A 24,021-nucleotide genomic window follows, 5' to 3' on the forward strand; every position below is an offset into this window, starting at 1 on the left:
GGCGGCAGAAGACATCAGTCTTCACCAAGGTAGCGCACAGCACTGCAGCTGTGCGCCATTGCTCCTCATACACACTTCACACTCCGGTCACTGAGGGTGCAGGGCGCTAGGGGGGGGCGCCCTGAGCAGCAATAAAAACACCTTGGCTGGCAAAAATACCACAATATATAGCCCCAGAGGCTATATATGTGATAATTACCCCTGCCAGAATCCATAAAAAAGCGGGAGAATAGTCCGCGAAAAAGGGGCGGAGCTATCTCCTTCAGCACACTGGCGCCATTTCTCCCTCACAGCTCCGCTGGAAGGAAGCTCCCTGGCTCTCCCCTGCAGTCTACACTACAGAAAAGGGTAAAAAAGTGAGGGGGGGCACTAAATTTAGGCGCAGTATATATAACAGCAGCTATAGGTGACATAATTCAGTTAGTCCCTGCATTATATAGCGCTCTGGTGTGTGCTGGCATACTCTCTCTCTGTCTCCCCAAAGGGCTTTTGTGGGTCCTGTCCTCTGTTAGAGCATTCCCTGTGTGTGTGCGGTGTGTCGGTATGGCTGTGTCGACATGTTTGAGGATAATGATGTGGAGGCGGAGCAGATGCCTATAGAAGGGATGTCACCCCCTGCGGGGCAGACACCTGAGTGGATGGACTTATGGAAGGAATTGCGTGCACGTGTCGACTCCTTACACAAAAAAATTGACGACATGCCAAATGCGGGACAGCCGGCTTCTCAGCTCATGCCTGTCCAGGCGTCTCAAAGGCCATCGGGGGCTCTAAAACGCCCGCTACCTCAGATGGCAGACGCGGATGTCGACACGGATACTGACACCAGTGTCGATGACGATGAGTCTAGTCTAATGTCCACTAAGGCCATTCGTTGCATGATTGAAGCAATGAAAGAGGTGTTACAAATTTCTGATATAAACCCAGGTACCACTAAAAAGGGTATTATGTTTGGGGAGAAAAAACTACCCGTAGTTTTTCCCCCATCAGAAGAATTAAATGAAGTGTGTGAAGAAGCGTGGGCTTTCCCTGATAAAAGATTGGTAATCTCTAAGAAGTTACTAATGGCGTTCCCTTTCCCGCCAGAGGATAGGTCACGTTGGGAGACACCCCCTAGGGTGGATAAAGCGCTCACACGTTTGTCTAAAAAGGTGGCACTACCGTCTCCGGATACGGCCGCCCTCAAGGAACCTGCTGATAGAAAGCAGGAGGCGATCCTGAAGTCTGTATATACACACTCAGGCATTATACTTAGACCAGCTATTGCGTCAGCATGGATGTGCAGTGCTGCCGCGGCGTGGTCAGATTCCCTGTCAGAAAATATTGACACGCTAGACAGGGACACTGTTCTGCTAACCATAGAGCATATAAAAGACTCAGTCTTATACATGAGAGATGCACAGAGGGAGATCTGCCGGCTGGCATCTAAAATCAGTGCATTGTCCATTTCTGCTAGGAGAGGCTTATGGACTCGCCAGTGGACAGGGGATGCAGATTCAAAAAGGCACATGGAAGTTTTGCCTTATAAGGGTGAGGAGTTATTTGGGGATGGTCTCTCGGACCTAGTTTCCACAGCAACTGCTGGGAAGTCAGCATTTTTACCCCATGTTCCCTCACAGCCTAAAAAGGCGCCGTTTTATCAGGTACAGTCCTTTCGGACTCAGAAAAACAGGCGTGGAAAAGGCGGGTCCTTTCTGTCCAGAGGCAGAGGTAGGGGAAAAAGGCTGCAACAAATAGCAGGTTCCCAGGAGCAAAAGTCCTCCCCCGCTTCTTCCAAGTCCGCTGCATGACGGTGGGGGGCCGCCTCAAAAATTTCAGCGATCAGTGGGCTCGCTCACAGCTGGATCCTGCAAATAGTATCTCAAGGGTACAAACTGGAATTCGAGGCGTCTCCACCCCACCGGTTCCTAAAATCTGCCTTGCCGATTACTCAAAAAAACAGAGATAAAGGCGCCCCAATGCTCCCAAGTTGAAATGCTGTCTGCTGCTCTCCAAAGAAAAGGGTACTAGCAAACCCTAGACAAGTGAAAAACAAGAAAACAGGAAAAAGAGAGCGCAGACAGACTAAATGTGTATTAACACCAATTTATTCATAAAATATATATTATTATAATTTACAATCAATAAAAAAAGATTATAGAGCTGATGATAATTTACTCCAATAAAGAATCCACACTCCGCATATCTAATGGTCACGTAATACTAGTGCACTAGTGGATGACACAATAGCCGGCATGACATTAAAATCTGAATGAAGTGATCCTCAGGTCTAATGATATAAATGAAAGTAATCGTATATCATTTGAAGAACAGTTCAAAACTGGATGTTGATCTATATACCACTATTTCCAACCCTCTGAGGAAACGACCAGTGTTGTCGGTCGAGAAACGCGTCAGGACATTAGAGATCCAGACATCCGCTAATCCCATGTACCACTGTTCACTTTGAAATCTTGCTGGAAGTGTCTGATCAGCTCCGGAGCCACCTGCATTGGTCCCGATTGCCATACGGGAACCGTGGCGAGTATACCCGGACCTTGGAGAGCATTATTGATCTACATTGCTAAGACACCTGTGGTTGCAATATCCTGCTTTGCCAATCTAGCAGGAACACAGGAGGACGGACCGTGGAGAGGAGTACACAGCGTCTGGTTCATGACAGTGCCGCTGAGAGACCTGTGGAAGCGGTAAGCAAATTCGCTCCGGTCAGCGGTCACAGTGAGAGAGTGACGGACGGAGCAGTTAAACTGCAATCCATTAATATCTCCATTTGAAACGGTACCATTAACAAATAAGTAGATCAGTGGTATATAGATCAACATCCAGTTTTGAACTGTTCTTCAAATGATATACGATTACTTTCATTTATATCATTAGACCTGAGGATCACTTCATTCAGATTTTAATGTCATGCCGGCTATTGTGTCATCCACTAGTGCACTAGTATTACGGGACTATTAGATATGCGGAGTGTGGATTCTTTATTGGAGTAAATTATCATCAGCTCTATAATCTTTTTTTATTGATTGTAAATTATAATAATATATATTTTATAAATAAATTGGTGTTAATACACATTTAGTCTGTCTGCGCTCTCTTTTTCCTGTTTTCTTGCCGATTACTCCTTCAGACAGGGAGGCTGTGCTAGCGGCAATTCACAAGCTGTATTCCCAGCAGGTGATAATCAAGGTGCCCCTACTTCAACAAGGACGGGGTTACTATTCCACACTGTTTGTGGTACCGAAACCGGACGGTTCGGTGAGACCCATTTTAAATTTGAAATCCTTGAACACATACATAAAAAAATTTAAGTTCAAGATGGAATCGCTCAGGGCGGTTATTGCAAGCCTGGACGAGGGGGATTACATGGTATCCCTGGACATCAAGGATGCTTACCTGCATGTCCCCATTTACTATCCTCACCAGGAGTACCTCAGATTTGTGGTACAGGATTGCCACTACCAATTCCAGACGCTGCCGTTTGGACTCTCCACGGCACCGAGGGTGTTTACCAAGGTAATGGCGGAAATGATGATACTCCTTCGAAGAAAGGGAGTTTTAATTATCCCGTACTTGGACGATCTCCTAATAAAGGCGAGGTCCAAGGAGCAGTTATTGGTGGGAGTAGCACTATCTCAGGAGGTGCTACACCAGCACGGTTGGATTCTGAATATTCCAAAATCACAGCTGGTTCCGACGACACGTCTACTGTTCCTGGGTATGATTCTGGATACAGTCCAGTTGGTATCCGGATCTGCAGGAGTTGCTCACAGAAGATCCGTGAACTCTTCCTCTTCGACAGGACCTACTGCAACAGGGGCCCTGTATGTTCCAAGACTTACCGCGGCTGCGTTTGACGGCATGGCGGTTGAACGCCGGATCCTAGCGGAAAAAGGTATTTTCCGGAGGAGGTCATTCATACCCTAATTAAGGCTAGGAAGGACGTGACATCGAAACATTATCACCGCATATGGAGAAAATATGTTTCTTGGTGTGAGGCCAGGAATACTCCTACGGAAGAATTCCATTTGGGCCGTTTCCTTCACTTCCTTCAAACTGGAGTGAATTTGGGCCAAAAATTAGGGTCCATAAAGGTTCAAATTTCGGCTTTATCCATTTTCTTTCAAAAGGAATTGGCTTCTCTTCCTGAAGTTCAGACATTTGTGAAGGGAGTACTGCATATTCTGCCCCCGTTTGTACCTCCGGTGGCGCCTTGGGACCTTAACGTGGTGTTAAGTTTCCTTAAGTCACATTGGTTTGAACCACTCAACGCAGTGGAGTTGAAGTACCTCACTTGGAAGGTGGTCATGTTGCTGGCCTTAGCTTCAGCAAGGCGAGTTTCGGAATTGGCGGCTTTGTCACATAAAAGCCCCTATCTGGTTTTTCATGTGGATAGGGCGGAATTGAGGACTCGTCCTCACTTCCTTCCTAAGGTGGTCTCATCTTTTCATATGAACCAACCTATTGTAGTGCCTGCGGCTACGCGTGACTTGGAGGATTCCGACTCCCTTGATGTGGTCAGGGCTTTGAAGATTTATGTGGCCAGAACAGCTAGGGTCAGGAAGACAGAAGCTTTGTTTGTTCTATATGCGGCCAACAAGATTGGCGCTCCTGCTTCAAAGCAGACTATTGCTCGCTGGATCTGTATCACGATTCAGCAGGCGCATTCTACGGCAGGTTTGCCGTTGCCAAAATCGTTTAAGGCCCATTCCACTAGGAAGGTGGGCTCTTCTTGGGCGGCTGCCCGAGGGGTCTTGGCACTACTTGGTCGGGGTCAAACACCTTTGCAAAGTTCTATAAGTTTGATACCCTGGCTGAGGAGGACCTCCTGTTTGCTCAATCGGTGCTGCAGAGTCATCCGCACTCTCCCGCCCGTTTGGGAGCTTTGGTATAATCCCCATGGTCCTTACGGAGTCCCAGCATCCTCTAGGACGTTAGAGAAAATAAGATTTTAAACCTACCGGTAAATCTTTTTCTCGTAGTCCGTAGAGGATGCTGGGCGCCCGTCCCAAGTGCGGACTTCTTCTGCAAAACTTGTAAAACTTGTATATAGTTACTGCTTACATAAGGGTTATGTTGTAGTTTCATCGGTTTTGTACCGAGACTATGTTGTTTGTTCATACTGTTAACTGGGTAGTTTATCACAAGTTATACGGTGTGATTGGTGTGGCTGGTATGAATCTTGCCCTTGGATTAACAAAAATCCTTTCCTCGTACTGTTCATCTCCTCTGGGCACAGTTTCTCTAACTAAGGTCTGGAGGAGGGGCATATAGGGAGGAGCCAGTGCACACCCAGAGTCAAAGTCTTTCTTAAAGTGCCCATGTCTCCTGCGGAGCCCGTCTATCCCCATGGTCCTTACGGAGTCCCAGCATCCTCTACGGACTACGAGAAAAAGATTTACCGGTAGGTTTAAAATCTTATTTTTATTTGTATATATATATATATATATATATATATATATATATATATATATATATATATATATATATATATATTAGTGTGTATACAGTGTACAATGCTTTGCTAAAGTATTCACCCCATTGCATTTTTCATGTTTTGTTGCCTCACAATCTGGAATTAAAATGGATTGTTTGAAGGTTTGCATCATTTCATTCGCAGAAGATGGCTACAACTTTGAAGATTTTTTTATTTATTTTTATTGTGAAGCAAACAACAAATAGGACAAAATAACAGAAAACTTCAGCGTGCATAACTATTCACGGCCCCTAAAGTCAGTACTTTGTAGAGCCACCTTTTGCGGAAATTACAGCTGCAAGTCGCTTTGGATAAGTCTCTATGAGCTTGCCACATCTTACTGCTGGGATTTTTGCCCATTCCTCCAGGCAAAACTACTCCAGCTCCTTCATGTTGGATGGTTTCTGCTTGTGAACAGCAATCATCAAGTCTGACTACAGATTCTCAATTGGATTGAGATCTGGGCTTTGACTAGGCCATTCCAACACCTTTAAATGTTTCCCCTTAAACCACTCGAGTGTTGCTTTAGCAGTATGCTTCAGGTTATTGTCCTGCTACAAGGTGAACCTCCGTCCCAGCCTCAAATCACAGACAGATTGAAACAGGTTTTGCTCAAGGATATCCCTGTATTTAGCACCATCCATATTTCCCTCAACTCAAAACAGTTTCCCAGTCCCTGCTGCTGAAAAACATCCCCACAGCATGATGCTGCCAAGACCATGTTTCACTGTGGGGATAGTGTTCTTGGGATGATGGGATGTGTTGGGTTTGCGCCAGACATAGTTTCTTTTGTGGCCGAAAAGTAAAATTTTAGTCTCGCCTTACCAGAGCACCTTCCTCCATACATTTGAGGAGTCGTCCACATGCCTTTTGGCAAGCTGAAAACGTGCCTTATTTTTAACAGTAAGTAATGGCTTTTTTCTGGCCATTTTCCATAAAGCCCAGCTCTATGGAGTGTACGGCTTACTGTGGTCACATGCGCAGATACACCAGTCTCTGCTGTAGAACTCTGCAGCTCCTTCAGAGTTACCTTCGGTCTCTGTGCTGCCTCTCTGATTAATGCCCTCCCTGTCCGGTCTGTGAGTTTTGGTGGCTTGCCCTCTCTTGGCAGGTTTGTTGTGGTACCATGTTCTTTCCATTTGAAGATGATGGATTTATTGGTGCCTGGGAAATCATCAAAGATTTGGATATTTTTTTACAACCCAACCCTGACGTTAGGGTGCATCAAACACCCCATGATGCCTCATTTTGACTTGTTTTAAGGACATTACATCAAAGTTGGATCAGCCTGTAGTGTGTTTTTCCACTTTAATTTTGAGGGTGACTCCAAATCCAGACCTCCATGGGTTAATAAATTTGATTTCCATTGATAATTTTTGTGTGATTTTGTTGTCAGCACATTCAACTATGTAAAGAACAAAGTATTTAATAAGAATATTTCATTCATTCAGATCTAGGATGTGTTATTTTAGTGTTCCCTTTATTTTTTTGAGCAGTGTATATATATATTCCAAGAGGATGCGGCACTCGTGATGCAGATAACCAAACGAGGATTGCAGAAATCTTTCTCAACGTTTTAGTTAATTAACTGTTTTCAAGAGCGAAAACACAGACAATGAAAACTTACCTGAATACCCTCCACCATCACCATGTGTCTAAGACAGCTGGCGCTAATCGCCGGTCCGTCTGTTAGAGGTGACGTCATGACGCCTCCTGCGCGTCTCCTGACGTCATGCACCATCAACCATCAGATTTCTGCTATCCTCGTTTGGTTATCTGCATCACGAGTGCCGCATCCTCTTGGAATATACAATGCTGCATTGCCTATGCTGGCACCGGATCAAGTTGCCCACTGGTTATGTGAGTGCCGGACCATAACTTTTATTTATATATATATGTATATGTGTGTGTGTGTGTGTGTGTGTGTGTGTGTATGTATATATATATATATATATATATATATATATATATATATATATATATATATATATATATATATATATATATTTATTTTAGAGTCTCATCATTTTTAAACTGGGAAACCCCTGTGGCATGTTTACTCAGTGCACATGGGATAATGTAGTAAGTTTCTGTATAAATCCTTTCTCAATAATCCTAAAAACTGACTGCCCACAATCAGTTAGAGAATGTAATGTTTGATGTTCAAAATGTTTACCCATGGTAAACCTACTCCCTATGTAGGAGCCTCATAAACCAGAGTAGGTGAACCATAAATGAATTCTGTAACTCTGTATTTTTCCATACATTGGCTTTTTATAATAAGATCCCTGTTGAGCAGTCATTGCATCACAGAGTTTGTGTATGCTACTCTAACCGATGGTAATCCCTTTTATTTCAGCATTTGCATCTGATGTAATTAAGAATGACTAAGCTTTTAAACCTCTGCTGTTCTGTGTTATGTTGTACAGAGGACGATATTTAAAGTTGCAATTGCCAGTCACACGGACTGTGACAACATAACAGCTAAAGTGAATGAACTAGATGACCGTGGGGTGTAACCTGTCTGGGTCTAGGCCACATCGGTGTTTACAGGAGTCTTTATGCAAAACCACCATTTTCATTCAAGGTGAATTAAGAGCTGCGATTTTGTTTTGTATTCTGTGAATTCTAGCCTTTTGTACTTGATTGGGTATGCAATGCTTATTTTCTACTTCATTTTTCAATGTGTCATAATCTATATAATGTAAAACAGACACTCAGCCAAAATCAGAAAAAAAATTAACGTCCTAGTTCCCAGTCCAATGTGATGTAGAGAGAGCAAAATGTAGACGGCACTTTGGATCAGTTGCACTAAGCAAGGTGTGTTTTTATTGTGCAAGTCTGCAACATTTCAGGCACCAATGACTTGTTCCTTGCTGCATATCAGCAAATGTTAAGCGCTGTATAGTGCGCAATGGCTTCCTCTCCACAATGCGATGTTTTAGGGGTCGGGCATTAATGGAGAGGATAATTGTGTCATCTCTGGTAACCAGTTCTTACATACTTGTAGTCATGCAGAAACTTTTGTTAGACACCTTACATCGTTCATATCATCCAGTGTGTATGCACTATGTTGCTGACAATGCACACTGTCACACGTTGTCAGTGACATCCCCCGCCATCGCTCGTTGCTGCCAGCATCGGCAAGCGTCGCTGATGACATTGACTCGTTTGCGAGTCGTCCTAGTGTGTACCCACCTTTTAGAATGGATTGGAAGGTAGGAATAGGTAGCTTTATTTACCTGTGCTTTGTTTTTCTATTCAACCTTCAAGCAAATACAGTATGTAGCTTAACCTCTGTTATGGAGGGACTCAACTGAAAATAATTGGTGCATTTATGCTCCTGCCTCCTTTTGTAGCAAAGTGTGAGCAGGGGATTGTTTCCCTGCTATTACTTGGCACAGAAATGTGCTGAGCAAGTGACCATCGCTTCTCACAGTTTGTGTCTATTCTGTTCTGCTGGTAGAGTGTTAGATGCGAACAGAGCTAGGCTTGTAGAGAATTAGAACAGTTCTAAAGTGGAACGAATGAAAAAAAAAATCTCTCTCTATCTCTATATATCTCTATATATCTCTATATATATATATATATATATATATATCTATATATCTATATATATATATATATATATCTATATATATCTATCTCTATATATATATCTATCTATATATCTATCTATATATATATATATATCTATATATATATCTCTATATATATATCTATATATATATATCTATATATCTATATATATATATATATATATATATCTATATATATATAGATATCTATATAGATATATATATGTGTGTATATATCGATATATATATAATTTATTATATTATACAGTTGGGGCTGTTCAGTACATAACATATGCCTGTAAACCAATAACAAGCCTATTAATTATATCTGTGTTTCTATTCAGCTTAAATAAGCAGCATCTACATGGGATGTTTATGAAAAAAACTCACTTCATATATAAGTTACAACATGCTTTTTATTATAGTTCATATAAGGACATTTCCGCACATACAAATTATACCAGATGTGACTACGAATAGGTACAATATTCCTCTTACTTTCTTCAAACTGTACACATTCTTTCAATGTGCTTTTTAAATGTGCTACAAAAGAAATGGATGTTGCATCCATGCATCAACAATCTATCTGCATTTCGATGATAAATGTGCTCGATCAGCAAATTCCAACATGCTGGAAATTGATTTGCTGATTTCAACCCAAATATGATCGGAATTGGCAAGTCTGGTATTTGTATAAGGTCTTATAATGTACATCAATTGGGCAATTCCCGACCGGTCTGATTCCCGAACTCCGTTTCTCCAACATTCTGCAAAATCCAACACGTTAGAAATCCCTGACTGACAGAATCAAATAATTTTTGGGTAGGAATGAACATATCAAGGATTTCAATCATGTTGATTTTACCGGTCAACGGACGTAATAAACAGTGAAATTCAGGATTCTGCTAATAGACTGTTGCTGTATGAGCCATTTAAAATGTTCGGTTTTGGCGATCATCAGAGAAACTGAGATCGGGAATTGCCAATTTGGATCAGATAATCACTTAATTAGTGTATGGGCCCCTTTACTGTGGACAACATACACCTGCATGTTTGGGCATCCTACAGGTGTTTGTTTATTTTTAAGTTTTTGTATTTAAAATATACATTTTAATTTAATACTGGCAGCTTATCTGTTCCTTTTACTTGCAGGTGCAGCTTGGACAAGTGGAGATAAAATGCCCAATAACTGAGTGCAATAAACACCTGGATGAGTCCACCATCTTGTACAGCCTGCCACATGATGACATCATCAAGTACAAGTATTTTCTGGAACTTAGCCGTATGGACTCCAGCACCAAGCCCTGCCCACAGTGCAAGCGCTTTACAACCTTTAAGAGGAAGAGCCACATTCCAAACCCATCCAAATTCGAGAACAAGTTCAAAGTGAGCATGACAATGAGCCAATGATATTCAGATTAGTGATCCTGAAAGTAGGGCAAGGATTACTGTGGTATTAACAGCCATTTAATTTCAGTGAAAGTGTCCTAGAAATGATACAAAAATGTGTAATTACAAGGGTGTGACCAGGTTTGATAGTGGTGTTTTTTCACTGAGCTTGATCACATTGGTCTTGAGGATAAAAATGCCTAAAGTGTTCAATATTGGAGAAATTTAAACAACTCACTACATTCCCTTCAGGATTACCACAGGATCACATTCATTTTTAGCATACCAATCTATTGACCTACTGTCGCCTGTTGAAAGGTTTAAATATCTGGAGCAGTTACATAACCTGGTGAAAGTCAGAGTTCATTAGTAAATGTGCAGAATTGCTTTAACTCGAGTCTTTCTTATTATTGCTGTGAATACACTTAGCAGCCTTTTCTATTTTTAGAATGGCATACTTTAAATAGGATTTAATGATAAAACTGCAGTTGTTACAAATCACAAAAATATGATTATCTATTGCTTTGGAAAACTTAATAAATGTCTTATGTCAAATATCAGTTCAATTCTATGTACACACAATGGGGCTGATTCAGTTGTTGCGGCCCCCTCCAACTGGGCGTCTGTACTAATAGGCGTCTATCAGAGCTTTTCAGTTGTTGCTCCGATCAGACGACCATTAGCATTTTACGTGGCTGACAGCTCCAGGTTTAGCTGCGCAAAGTGGCTAAACCCGTCTAAAGTTGCTGTTTGGATGTCTAAACGTCCGGTTTTGGGCACCCAAACTACAGATTTTAAAAACATTTTTGTTTTGCACCTCTGAAGGCTGCGAGGTAAAATGTGTGTGCCACGGGTATTGTTTGTCTATCAAAGAAACAATTGAATAGCTCCAAAAGACGCCCATTCATTTTGGTGGTCAGCAGGTAGCACGCACCACAATTGTATTGGCCCCATTTTACCGTATCTCTCACCTTCAGAGGCTGCGACCTTAAATGTATGTGCTGTGGGTAATTGGTGTCTATCAGGGAAACAACTGAATAGCTCAGACAGACTCCCATTCCTTTAGATGACCAGCAGGTGGCACACGCCACAATTGAATCTGTCTCATGTTCAGTGTGTTACTGTGCTTTTTAGTAGTACTGACATCTGACCTGTCATGCTGCATTTTGCAGAAATATTAATATATTATTATTATTTAATAATAACATTGATTAGTAAACCATTAGTGTACTCTACGGCTCCTTACATTGAGAAGAACCTCAGTAATAAATCAAGACCTGGTACGAGTGCCCTGTTTGCTAAAACTAGAGTTTGTTGCATTGGTTAATTGCCACAGATTGCATATTAGTTTGGCATGCAAGTTTTGATAGTAGTGTTTATAGGGCTGCTAATTTGGTGAGAAATTATCAGCACGTTAACAAAGTTATTTGGCAATTTGATAAACTTGCCTAAGGAGGTGTGTTTTCATCAAATACTTGAAAGTTAGAAAGCTAGTGGAAAGTCCTTTTGTGGGGGGAAAAATGGATTCCCACCGTTTCATAAAAATCCTGGAATTGGAGCAGGTAATAAGTGTGGATGAGAGGAATGGAGAGATCCACTCAATTGCAGTTACAGTTTAATGCCAAAAAAATGCAAAATTATGCACTTGGGTCTCACAAATCCAAAGTCTAAATATAGTATTAATGGCACTATACTGGAAACTACTGAGGAGGAAAGGGATCTAGGAGTCACTATTTCAGGTGACTTAAAGGCAGGTAAGCAATGTAACAAAGCAATGAGGAAGGCTAGTCAGATGCTTGGCTGCATTGGGAGAGGAATCAGCAGCAGAAAGAAGTAATAATGCCACTATATAGGTCATTGGTACGGCCTCATCTAGAATACGGTGTTCAATTCTGGAGGCCATATCTTCAGAAGGATATTAATACATTAGAGACTGTACAAAGAAGGGCAACTAAAATGGTGCATGGCCTACATCACAAAACATACACAGAAAGACTAAAAAATCTCAATATGTATAGTTTGGAGCAGAAAGGGGGGACATGATAGAAACTTTCAAATAAATATATCAAGGGTATTAACAAAGTCCAGGAGGGAAACATTCTTAAAATGAAGAGAAGTGATAGGACGCGAGGACATGCACGGAGACTGGAGGGAGGGAGGGAGGTTCAGGGGAAATTTGAGGAAAAATTACTTCAGAGTAGTGGACAAGTGGAATAGCCTCCCATCAGAGGTGGTAGAGGCTAAGACAGCAGAGCAATTTAAACATGCATTGGATAGACATAAGGATATCCTTACAAAGAAATGAGGATCAAATAAGGTTTGTGGTAAAAATATCGTAAAAAAGGGGCAGACTAGATGGGCCAAGTTGTTCTTATTTGGTGTTAAATTCTATGGGGTATATTCAATTGAAGTCGAAAGCTGTCGTCTGTCGAAAAGTTGGCAGTTTTCGACTTTTTTAGGTTGTAAGGGGTTTCCGACCTATTCAGTATAACCCAAAATTATCCGACAAGTTGAGGAATTCGACTTGTCGGAAAGCACGTTGATCGGCGGAATAGCTGCCGATACGCGTGCTTCTGTCGGAAACTGGGCCAAATCCGACAGGTTTTTGTCCCCTTTCTGACCATCTCAATCCGACTTTAAAAACAGTCGGATTGAGATGTGGGAGCTGAGGAGGAGGAGAGGGGGAGAGCAGTGCTACAGCAGCGTAGCAGGAGGATGTGCCACAGTCGCCGCTCACAGCAGCGTCCACCCGGCTCTGGCAAGCAAGACCTTTCACACAGAAAAAGGACCCGTGTGTTTCATAAAATTACCAGTGGAACTGCTTCACTTCATTTCAGGGGTATTACACTGGCAGTGACTTCCTATTGGCATTTGCGAATTTCCCACGTGCCTAGGGGTGGCACTTGTTTGGGGTGGCACTTAATGCTTGTGTTGGTACTGGCAGCCCAAAAAGTACCAGTAACTTCAAAATATTTTCACTGTACTGTTCCATATGCCATCTTGAATGGAGTGTAAATGGGTTGCCCATGCACATATTGCCCCTGCAAGCTGTCGTATTTAATAAATATGTATATATAATTTAAAAAATCATAGTTGTTGGCTTTTTTAATTATTCTATTAAATTGGCTATTATCAAGAGGTCTTACTGTTGTACCAAGGGGCGCCCTCACCCCTAAATCCGCCCCTGTCTAGTGGAAGTTCTACCTGTCAGTCACAGACGCACAAGGCCCATTGTAGGAAGCCACTCCCTGCTTTTTGTGTAGCCCAATCCCGCTTCTATGGGGTGCAGTCCATAGAATTTGGGGGTTTGCGCATGCGCCAGTCCCGGCACCTGCCGGATCCATTGCACCCCTTCTCCACAGTGGGCACTAGGGTAGCGACAGCCCCCCTACCAAACGTAACTAGAAGCCGCTGCTGCCTATAAGTCATCTGTATATTCATTCCCAAGCATTCAGCTTTGACATCTGTACAAGTGAGTATCTGGCTGTTTTATGTAAACTAAAGCGGTCCCTAAAAGTTTAAGCTGTCCCTGAAAGTTTGTTTTGCCATTGTGTCACGTGTTGTACAGGAGGCAATAGATTTGCATTGATACCCTGTTCAACACAAATTAAATTTTCTCTAACGTCCTAGAGGATGCTGGGAACTCCGTAAGGACCATGGGGATAGACGGGCTCCGCAGGAGACATGGGCACTTTAAGAAAGAATTTAGTTCCTGGTGTGCACTGGCTCCTCCCTCTATGCCCCTCCTCCAGACCTCAGTTTAATACTGTGCCCAGAGGAGCTGGGTGCTTTTCAGTGAGCTCTCCTGAGTTTACTGATAGAAAGTATTTTGTTAGGTTTTTTATTTTCAGGGAGCTCTGCTGGCAACAGACTCCCTGCATCGAGGGACTGAGGGGAGAGAAGCAGCCCTACTCTCTGAAGCTAGGTCCTGCTTCTTAGGCTACTGTACACCATTAGCTCCAGAGGGATTGGTACGCAGGATCTCACCCTCGCCGTCCGTCCCAGAGCCGCGCCGCCGCCCCCCTCGCAGAGCCGGAAGATAGAAGCCGGGTGAGTATGCGAAGAAAAGAAGACTTCATGATCTTCACTCGAGGTAATGCACAGCACTGCAGCTGTGCGCCATTGCTCCACACACCTCACATACTCCGGTCACTGTAAGGGCGCAGGGGGGGGCGCCCTGGGCAGCATTTGGGACCTCATGTTGGCAAAAGTACACATATATACAGCTGGGCACTGTATGTATGAGCCCCCGCCAAAATTACTGTATAAGCGGGTCAGAAGCCCGCCGTCGAGGGGGCGGGGCTTCTCCCTCAGCACTCACCAGCGAAATTTTTTCTCCACAGCTCCGCTGAGAGGAAGCTACCCGGACTCTCCCCTGCTGATACATGGTAGAAGAGGGTTGAAAAGAGAGGGGGGGGGGGCACATAATTAGGCGCAAAAACTATACATACAGCAGCTACTGGGTTAACATTAAGTTACTGTGTTATTCCTGGGATATTATAGCGCTGGGGTGTGTGCTGGCATACTCTCTATCTGTCTCTCCAAAGGGCCTTGTGGGGGAACTGTCTTCAGAAAGGACATTCCCTGTGTGGTGTGTCGGTACGCTTGTGTCGACATGTCTGATGAGGAAGGCTATGTGGGAGAGGAGCGGGAGCAAATAATTGTGGTGTCTCCGCCGACGGCGCCGACACCTGATTGGATGGATATGTGGAAGGTTTTAAATGATAATGTTAATTCCTTGCATAAAAGATTTGACAAGGCTGATGCATTGGGACAGTCAGGGTCTCAACCCGTGTCTGACCCTCTGTCGCAGGGACCGTCAGGGTCTCATAAGCGCCCACTATCCCAAATTGTTGACACAGATACCGACATGGATTCTGACTCCAGTGTCGATTACGATGATGCAAAGTTACAGCCAAAATTGGCTAAATCCCTTCGATATATGATTATAGCAATTAAGGATGTTTTGCACATCACAGAGGAAACCCCTGTCCCTGACACGAGGGTGTATATGTATAAGGGAAAGAAGCCTGAGGTAACTTTTCCACCCTCACACGAACTGAATGAGTTATGTGAAAAAGCTTGGGAATCTCCAGATAAGAAAATGCAGATTTCCAAACGGATTCTTATCTTTTCCCGCCAACGGATAGGCTACGATGGGAATCCTCCCCTAGGGTGGACAAAGCTTTAACACGCTGATCCAAAAAGGTAGCCCTGCCGTCTCAGGATACGGCTTCCCTCAAAGATGCTGCTGACCGCAAACAGGAGGTTACCCTGAAGTCCCTTTATACACATTCAGGTACCTTACTAAGACCGGCAATTGCGTCGGCCTGGGTGTGTAGTGCTGTAGCGGCATGGACGGATACCTTATCTGAGGAATTGGATACCCTAGATAAGGATACTGTATTATTGACCCTGGGGCATATAAAAGACGCTGTCTTATATATGAGAGATGCTCAGAGAGACATTAGTCTACTGGGTTCTAGAATAAACGCTATGTCGATTTCTGCCAGAAGGGTCCTGTGGACTCGGCAATGGACAGGTGATGCCGACTCAAAAAGGCATATGGAGGTTTTACCTTACAGGGGTGAGGAATTGTTCGGGGAAGGTCTCTCGGACCTGGTCTCCACAGCTACAGCTGGAAAGTCAAATTTTTTGCCTTATGTTCCCTCACAGCCTAAGAGAGCACCGCATTATCAAATGCAGTCCTTTCGTTCACAAAGAAACCAGAAAGTCCGAGGTGCGTCCTTTCTTGACAGAGGTAGGGGCAGAGGAAAGAAGCTGCACAACACCGCTAGTTCCCAGGAACAGAAGACCTCACCGTCCTCTGCAAAATCCACCGCATGATGCTGGGGCTCCACTGGCGGAGTCGGGCCCGGTGGGGGCACGTCTTCGGAATTTCAGCCACATGTGGGTTCACTCCCAGGTGGATCCTTGGGCAATAGAAATTGTGTCTCAGGGTTACAAGCTGGAATTCAAAGAGGTGCCTCCTCACTGGTATTTCAAATCGGCCCTACCATCTTCCCCCCAAGAGAGGGAAATAGTGTTAAACGCAATACAAAAATTGTATCTTCAGCAGGTGGTGGTCAAGGTTCCCCTCCTTCAACAGGGAAGGGGTTATTATTCGACCGGACGGTTCGGTCAGACCCATATTGAATTTAAAATCTCTGAACCTATACTTGAAAAGGTTCAAGTTCAAGATGGAATCGCTAAGAGCGGTCATCGCAAGCCTGGAAGGGGGGATTTTATGGTGTCACTGGACATAAAGGATGCGTACCTTCATGTCCCCATTTATCCACCTCATCAGGCGTACCTAAGATTTGCGGTACAGAATTGTCATTACCAATTTCAGACGTTGCCGTTTGGTCTCTCAACGGCCCCGAGGATTTTCACCAAGGTAATGGCGGAAATGATGGTGCTCCTGCGGAAGCAAGGTGTCACAATTATCCCGTATTTGGACGATCTCCTCATAAAAGCGAGATCAAGAGAGCAGTTGCTGAACAGCGTATCTCTTTCACTGAAAGTGTTACAGCAACACGGCTGGATTCTCAATATTCCAAAGTCGCAGTTGGTTCCTACGACTCGTCTACCCTTCTTGGGCATGATTCTGGACACGGACCAGAAGAGGGTTTATCTCCCGATAGAGAAGGCCCAGGAACTCATGACTCTGGTCAAGAACCTATTGAAACCAAAACAGGTGTCAGTGCATCATTGCACTCGAGTTCTGGGAAAGATGGTGGCGTCATTCGAGGCCATTCCCTTCGGCAGGTTCCATGCGAGGACTTTCCAATGGGACCTACTGGACAAGTGGTCCGGGTCACATGTTCAGATGCATCGGTTGATCACCCTATCCCCCAGGGCCAGGGTGTCACTACTGTGGTGGCTGCAGAGTGCTCACCTTCTCGAGGGCCGCAGATTCGGCATTCAGGACTGGATCCTGGTGACCACGGACGCAAGCCTCCGAGGTTGGGGAGCAGTCACACAGGGAAGAAATTTCCAGGGTCTTTGTTCAAGTCAAGAGACTTGTCTTCACATCAACATCCTGGAGCTAAGGGCCATATACAACGCCCTACGTCAAGCGGAGACCTTACTTCGCGACCAACCAGTTCTGATCCAGTCAGACAACATCACCGCAGTGGCTCATGTAAACCGCCAAGGCGGCAAAAGGAGCAGAGTGGCAATGGCGGAAGCCACCAGAATTCTTCGCGGCGGAAGCCACCAGAATTCGTAAGCGCACTGTCAGCAGTGTTCATTCCGGGAGGGGACAACTGGGAAGCAGACTTCCTCAGCAGATACGACCTACACCCGGGAGAGTGGGGACTTCATCCAGAAGTCTTCGCACAGATTGTGAGTCGGTGGGAACTGCCACAGATAGACATGATGGCGTCCCGCCTCAACAAAAAGCTACAGAGGTATTGCACCAGGTCAAGAGACCCTCAGGCAGTAGCGGTAGAGGCCCTAGTGACACCGTGGGTGTTCCGGTCAGTCTATGTATTTCCTCCTCTTCCTCTCATGCCAAAGGTGTTGAGGATAAGAAGAAGAAAAGGAGTGAGAACAATCCTCATTGTTCCAGATTGGCCAATACGGACCTGGTATCCAGATCTGCAGGAACTGCTCACAGAAGATCAGTGGCCTCTTCCTCTAAGACAGGACCTGTTGCAACAGGGACCCTGTCTGTTCCAAGACTTAACGCGGCTGCGTTTGACGGCATGGCGGTTGAACACCGGATCCTAGCAGAAAAAGGCATTCCGGTTGAGGTTATCCCTACGCTGATAAAGGCTAGGAAGGAAGTAACAGCAAAACATTATCACCGTATATGGCGAAAATATGTTTCTTGGTGTGAGACCAAGAATGCTTTTACGGAAGAATTCCATCTGGGCCGTTTCCTTCACTTCCTACAAACTGGAGTGAATTTGGGCCTTAAATTAGGTTCCATTAAGTTCCAGATTTCGGCCCTATCCATTTTCTTTCAAAAAGAATTGGCTTCTCTCCCAGAAGTTCAGACTTTTGTAAAGGGAGTGCTGCATATTCAGCCTCCTTTTGTGCCTCCGGTGGCACCTTGGGATCTTAACGTGGTGTTAAGTTTCCTAAAGTCACACTGGTTTGAACCACTTAAAACGGTGGGGTTGAAATATCTCACGTGGAAGGTGGTCATGTTATTAGCCTTGGCTTCGGCTAGGCGAGTGTCTGAATTAGCGGCTTCGTCACATAAAAGCCCCTATTTGGTTTTCCATTTGGATAGAGCAGAATTGCGGACCCGTTCGCAATTTCTGCCAAAAGTGGTTTCATCTTTTCATATGAACCAACCTATTGTGGTGCCTGTGGCTACACGTGACTTGGAGGATTCCGAGTTACTTGATGTGGTCAGGGCTTTGAAAATTGACGTAGCCAGAACGGCTAGAGTCAGGAAAACTGAAGCGCTGTTTGTCCTATATGCATCCAACAAGATTGGTGCCCCTGCTTCAAAGCAAACTATTGCTCGCTGGATTTGTAACACGATTCAGCAAGCGCATTCAACGGCTGGTTTGCCGTTACCAAAATCGGTCAAGGCCCATTCCACTAGGAAGGTGGGCTCTTCTTGGGCGGCTGCCCGGGGGGTCTCGGCACTACAGCTGTGTCGAGCTGCTACTTGGTCGGGTTCAAACACTTTTGCAAAATTCTACAAGTTTGATACCCTGGCTGAGGAGGACCTCATGTTTGCTCAATCGGTGCTGCAGAGTCATCCGCACTCTCCCGCCCGTTTGGGAGCTTTGGTATAATCCCCATGGTCCTTACGGAGTCCCCAGCATCCTCTAGGACGTTAGAGAAAATAAGATTTTACTTACCGGTAAATCTATTTCTCGTAGTCCGTAGAGGATGCTGGGCGCCCGTCCCAAGTGCGGACTTCTTCTGCAATACTTGTATATAGTTATTGCTTCAATAAGGGTTATGTTATAGTTGCATCAGTCTTGAACTGATGATATGTTGTTTTCATACTGTTGACTGGGTAGTTATCACAAGTTATACGGTGTGATTGGTGTGGCTGGTATGAATCTTGCCCTTGGATTAACACAATCCTTTCCTCGTACTGTCCATCTCCTCTGGGCACAGTTTCTCTAACTGAGGTCTGGAGGAGGGGCATAGAGTGAGGAGCCAGTGCGCACCAGGAACTAAATTCTTTCTTAAAGTGCCCATGTCTCCTGCGGAGCCCGTCTATCTCCATGGTCCTTACGGAGTCCCCAGCATCCTCTACGGACTACGAGAAATAGATTTACCGGTAAGTAAAATCTTATTATTACTATTATATTTGCCATTCAGTCATGTTATAAAGTATCTTATTATGGTGGGGCCTGTTTTAACATGATCGCGCGCACACACACACAAACTGCAATCATCGTCTGACCTCTGTTGATGTAAACATCTCATTAGTGATCGATTGGCTCTCTAATCAATAACATGTGTAGCATGTTTTGCCAGCTTTAAGCTATCAGTACATAGGTATGTTTTTTTTTTTTTTGCTCATTTGGTAGATTTTGATCATATGGCGGGCTACTGGGATGTATTGCGGGCCCAAAGATTGATCAAGATAATCAGAATATCATTGGAATTGACAATAGAAGGAAATACCAACATTGTCTTGCTTACCCTGTACAGAGAACATCAACACCATCTTAATCTATTTTTTCTGCCCACCACCTAACCGCTGTATCCACTTATTTTTGCCATATGGTGTCATCCAAATTATACACACATCTAGTAGTTATGTGGGCAGCTATCTAAACTGTATTCTACTGAATCTTTGCAGTGAGACAGTGATTGTGTTATTGACAAACTGTTATTATCAGTCTGTAAGATAACTATTTAATTAGACTTCTGTTTCTTAACGTATCATATATGGTGCTCATTTTCACTCAGATTAAAATGACACTAAAATGTATGTTCGTTTTTTTTCTGTCTTTGCTGCTGGTAGATTCAGTGCCCGTCTTGCCAATTTGTATGGTGTTTTAAGTGCCATTCTCCCTGGCATGAAGGCGTTAACTGTAGAGAGTACAAGAAAGGAGACAAGCTTCTGCGGCACTGGGCCAATGAGATTGAACATGGACAAAGAAATGCCCAGAAGTGTCCAAGATGCAAGGTAAGTTCTGATTACAAATACTGGAAAGCTGCACCCAGCTCATGTGGATGACATGTTCTACTCCATCTGTAGAGATCCCATGTACAGATGTGTCTTCTTACATCCTTGCTGCAGTCACGCTAAACAGCCCTTCAAGTCGTGCCATGACGTGGTGGAACTCTGAGTTTTCTGCGGAAATGCTTCTTAGACTCAATGTAATACTGATTAAAATGATATGCAGCATGCCTGTATTCTGTGTGTAATAGCGGCTGTATCTATATCTGATACTCCACGTTAGTGTTCTCCAGGAAAACACTGTAGCAGAGCATTTTGTATGCAAATGCAGTCACACAGAATACATGCTGCATATCATTTTAATCAGCAGAAGCTGCTCATGCATCCTATTGCATTACATTGAATCTAAGAAGCATTTTCGTTAAAAAAAAACAAAAACACAAAAAAAGATGCTTGGCACTACCGAGTCACGCTGCACTAAGGCATTATGTGTAACGCGACTTATAGCATAGATGTAAGAGGACACATGAGTAGAGTACCATGCTTTAATATTATTTTGTATTTGCATTTATCTAACACCAGTATACCCCACAGGTCTCTATACTTGAGAATAAACACATTAATAAAACAGGACTGGGTGTTAACAAAGGGGCATAGTAAGTAGGCCATGCTTGCAAACTTACAATCTATAGTATATAAACCTTTTTAAGTTCTTGAATGCAAACTCCAAATTCTAGTGTAGCTTATTTTTATCAATTGAAAGTCAAATGCAGGCAGCATTTCACATGCAGTTTTAATGTTACCAGCAGACTGTATTCAGTATTAACGAAACACAAAACCACCTGCATCAATGTCCCTACCGGGGGCGGAACTGCTGGAGACAACTTCCTTCATTGTCCCCAGGCAGTTCCGTGCCCGTTCCTGCTGTAATAGATAAGAGGAGCCGCCGAGTGGAGAGCAGCATTTGCAGAGGCTGGCAGTGTGTACAGCGAGCCCAGGGACTAGTTACGGGCCACGCTGCACTATCAAGACTCAGCCCTGTTCTCCTGACACCACCACCGCTAGCTACAGCACTGCCAGTGGTGGGGTACATCGGCTCTTCCTCGCACCGCCACATACAGATAGCCGAGCAGCACTGGAGCTGCCCGCCTGCACGTTCCGCCCCCTTCCGACTCCCGGCTTCTGTTGCTGCTGCTGTGGCCAAGCAAGAGTCAGCTGCATGGAAACAAGAGATAGCAGCGTATGGAGCGATGATGACCGAGAAAAGTTCACGGGGAGCGGAGGTATGGGATGGGGACCGGCACGGGGTGCAGGGCTGGGGAGTAGCTGAGTGTCCTGTTGCTAGTGTAGCACAGTCTCGGGTAACTGCTCAGAACGTCTGCTGCTGTCACCGCTCACAGGGTCTTTTACTAAGCCTGGCCCTGTCTCCCTTCTCTCCTGTCCCTGTCACCTCTATGCTGGTCCTGTCTCCTGTCCCAGTCTCCCCTTTCTCCTGTCCCTGTCGCCTCTGCTTATGCTGAGTACACACGCTTATGCTGATAAACGTTCCTATCTGACAGCGATTATCAGATCAGTGTGCGCCCATACACACTGACCAATTTCTAGCTTAGTGTGTACTCTCTTCAGATGGGATCTGGAGGTCGGGAACGAGATAGTGAGGTCTTCATACCAGATCTCAATCAGACCATTGCCGGAGCGTTAAAACTAATGCTACTGCATACACACTATCCAATTATCTGGCAGATCACCCCAATTAACTGAATAGTGTGTGAAGGGTTTCAGTCACAGCCATCATGTCCCTAACGTTGAAGAGTAATTGATAATTTCTCTGACGTCCTAGTGGATGCTGGGGACTCCGTAAGGACCATGGGGAATAGACGGGCTCCGCAGGAGACTGGGCACTCTAAAGAAAGATTTAGGACTATCTGGTGTGCACTGGCTCCTCCCCCTATGACCCTCCTCCAAGCCTCAGTTAGATTTCTGTGCCCGGCTGAGCTGGATGCACACTAGGGGCTCTCCTGAGCTCCTAGGAAGAAAGTGTTTGTTAGGTTTTTTATTTTCAGTGAGACCTGCTGGCAACAGGCTCACTGCATCGAGGGACTAAGGGGAGAAGAAGCGAACCTACCTAAGTGGTGGCAGCTTGGGCTTCTTAGGCTACTGGACACCATTAGCTCCAGAGGGATCGAACACAGGACCCGACCTCGTCGTCCGTTCCCGGAGCCACGCCGCCGTCCCCCTTACAGAGCCAGAAGCAAGAAGGTGGTCCGGAAAATCGGCGGCTGAAGACTTCTGTCTTCTCCAAGGTAGCGCACAGCACTGCAGCTGTGCGCCATTGCTCCTCATGCACACCACACACTTCGGTCACTGATGGGTGCAGGGCGCTGGGGGGGGGGGGGGGGCGCCCTGAGCAGCAATACTGACACCTTGGCTGGCAAACTGGCACCATATATAGCCCCAGAGGCTATATAGGTGCTTTTTAACCCCTGCCAGAATCCATAAAAATGCGGGAGAAAGTCCGCGAAAAAGGGGCGGAGCTATCTCCTTCAGCACACTGGCGCCATTTTTCCCTCACAGCTCCGTTGGAGGGAAGCTCCCTGGCTCTCCCCTGCAGTCAATACTACAGAAAGGGTTAAAAAGAGAGGGGGGGCACAATTTAGGCGCAGTATACAATATATATAGGCAGCTATAAGGGAAAACACTCTTATATGTGATATCCCTGTGATATATAGCGCCCTGGTGTGTGCTGGCATACTCTCCCTCTGTCTCCCCAAAGGGCTTTGTGGGGTCCTGTCCTCTGTCGGAGCATTCCCTGTGTGTGTGCTGTGTGTCGGTACGGCTGTGTCGACATGTATGAGGAGGATAATGATGTGGAGGCGGAGCGGATGCCTGTAAATGTGATGTCACCCCCTGCGGGATCGACACCGGTGTGGTTGGACTTATGGAAGGATTACGTGAAAGTGTCAATTATCACATTTATGATAATACCCCAGGTACCACATAAAAGGGTATTATGTTTGGTGAGAGAAAACTACCAGTAGTTTCTCTAACGTCCTAAGTGGATGCTGGGGACTCCGTAAGGACCATGGGGAATAGCGGCTCCGCAGGAGACTGGGCACATCTAAAGAAAGCTTTAGGACTATCTGGTGTGCACTGGCTCCTCCCCCTATGACCCTCCTCCAAGCCTCAGTTAGATCTCTGTGCCCGAACGAGAAGGGTGCACACTAGGGGCTCTCCTGAGTTTCTTAGTGAAAGTTTTAGATTAGGTTTTTTATTTTCAGTGAGACCTGCTGGCAACAGGCTCACTGCATCGAGGGACTAAGGGGAGAAGAAGCGAACTCACCTGCGTGCAGAGTGGATTGGGCTTCTTAGGCTACTGGACATTAGCTCCAAAGGGACGATCACAGGCCCAGCTTGGATGGGTCCCAGAGCCGCGCCGCCGGCCCCCTTACAGAGCCAGAAGGCAGAAGAGGTCC

The 24,021-nt window shown here is 44.9% G+C and overlaps 1 protein-coding gene across 1 annotated transcript in view; it reads left to right on the plus strand.

Annotated features, from left to right (window-relative positions):
* The window catches only part of RNF217 (ring finger protein 217), a 293,219-nt gene that overhangs the window by 185,932 nt on the left and 83,266 nt on the right, over positions 1 to 24,021 (plus strand). Inside the window, exons 2-3 of the mRNA XM_063917265.1 lie at positions 10,204 to 10,437; positions 20,390 to 20,554. Of these exons, the coding sequence (XP_063773335.1) occupies positions 10,204 to 10,437; positions 20,390 to 20,554 (399 nt within the window). The remainder of the gene's footprint in view (positions 1 to 10,203; positions 10,438 to 20,389; positions 20,555 to 24,021) is intronic.

This window comes from Pseudophryne corroboree, chromosome 4 (assembly GCF_028390025.1).
Source record: "Pseudophryne corroboree isolate aPseCor3 chromosome 4, aPseCor3.hap2, whole genome shotgun sequence".
NCBI lineage: Eukaryota > Metazoa > Chordata > Amphibia > Anura > Myobatrachidae > Pseudophryne > Pseudophryne corroboree.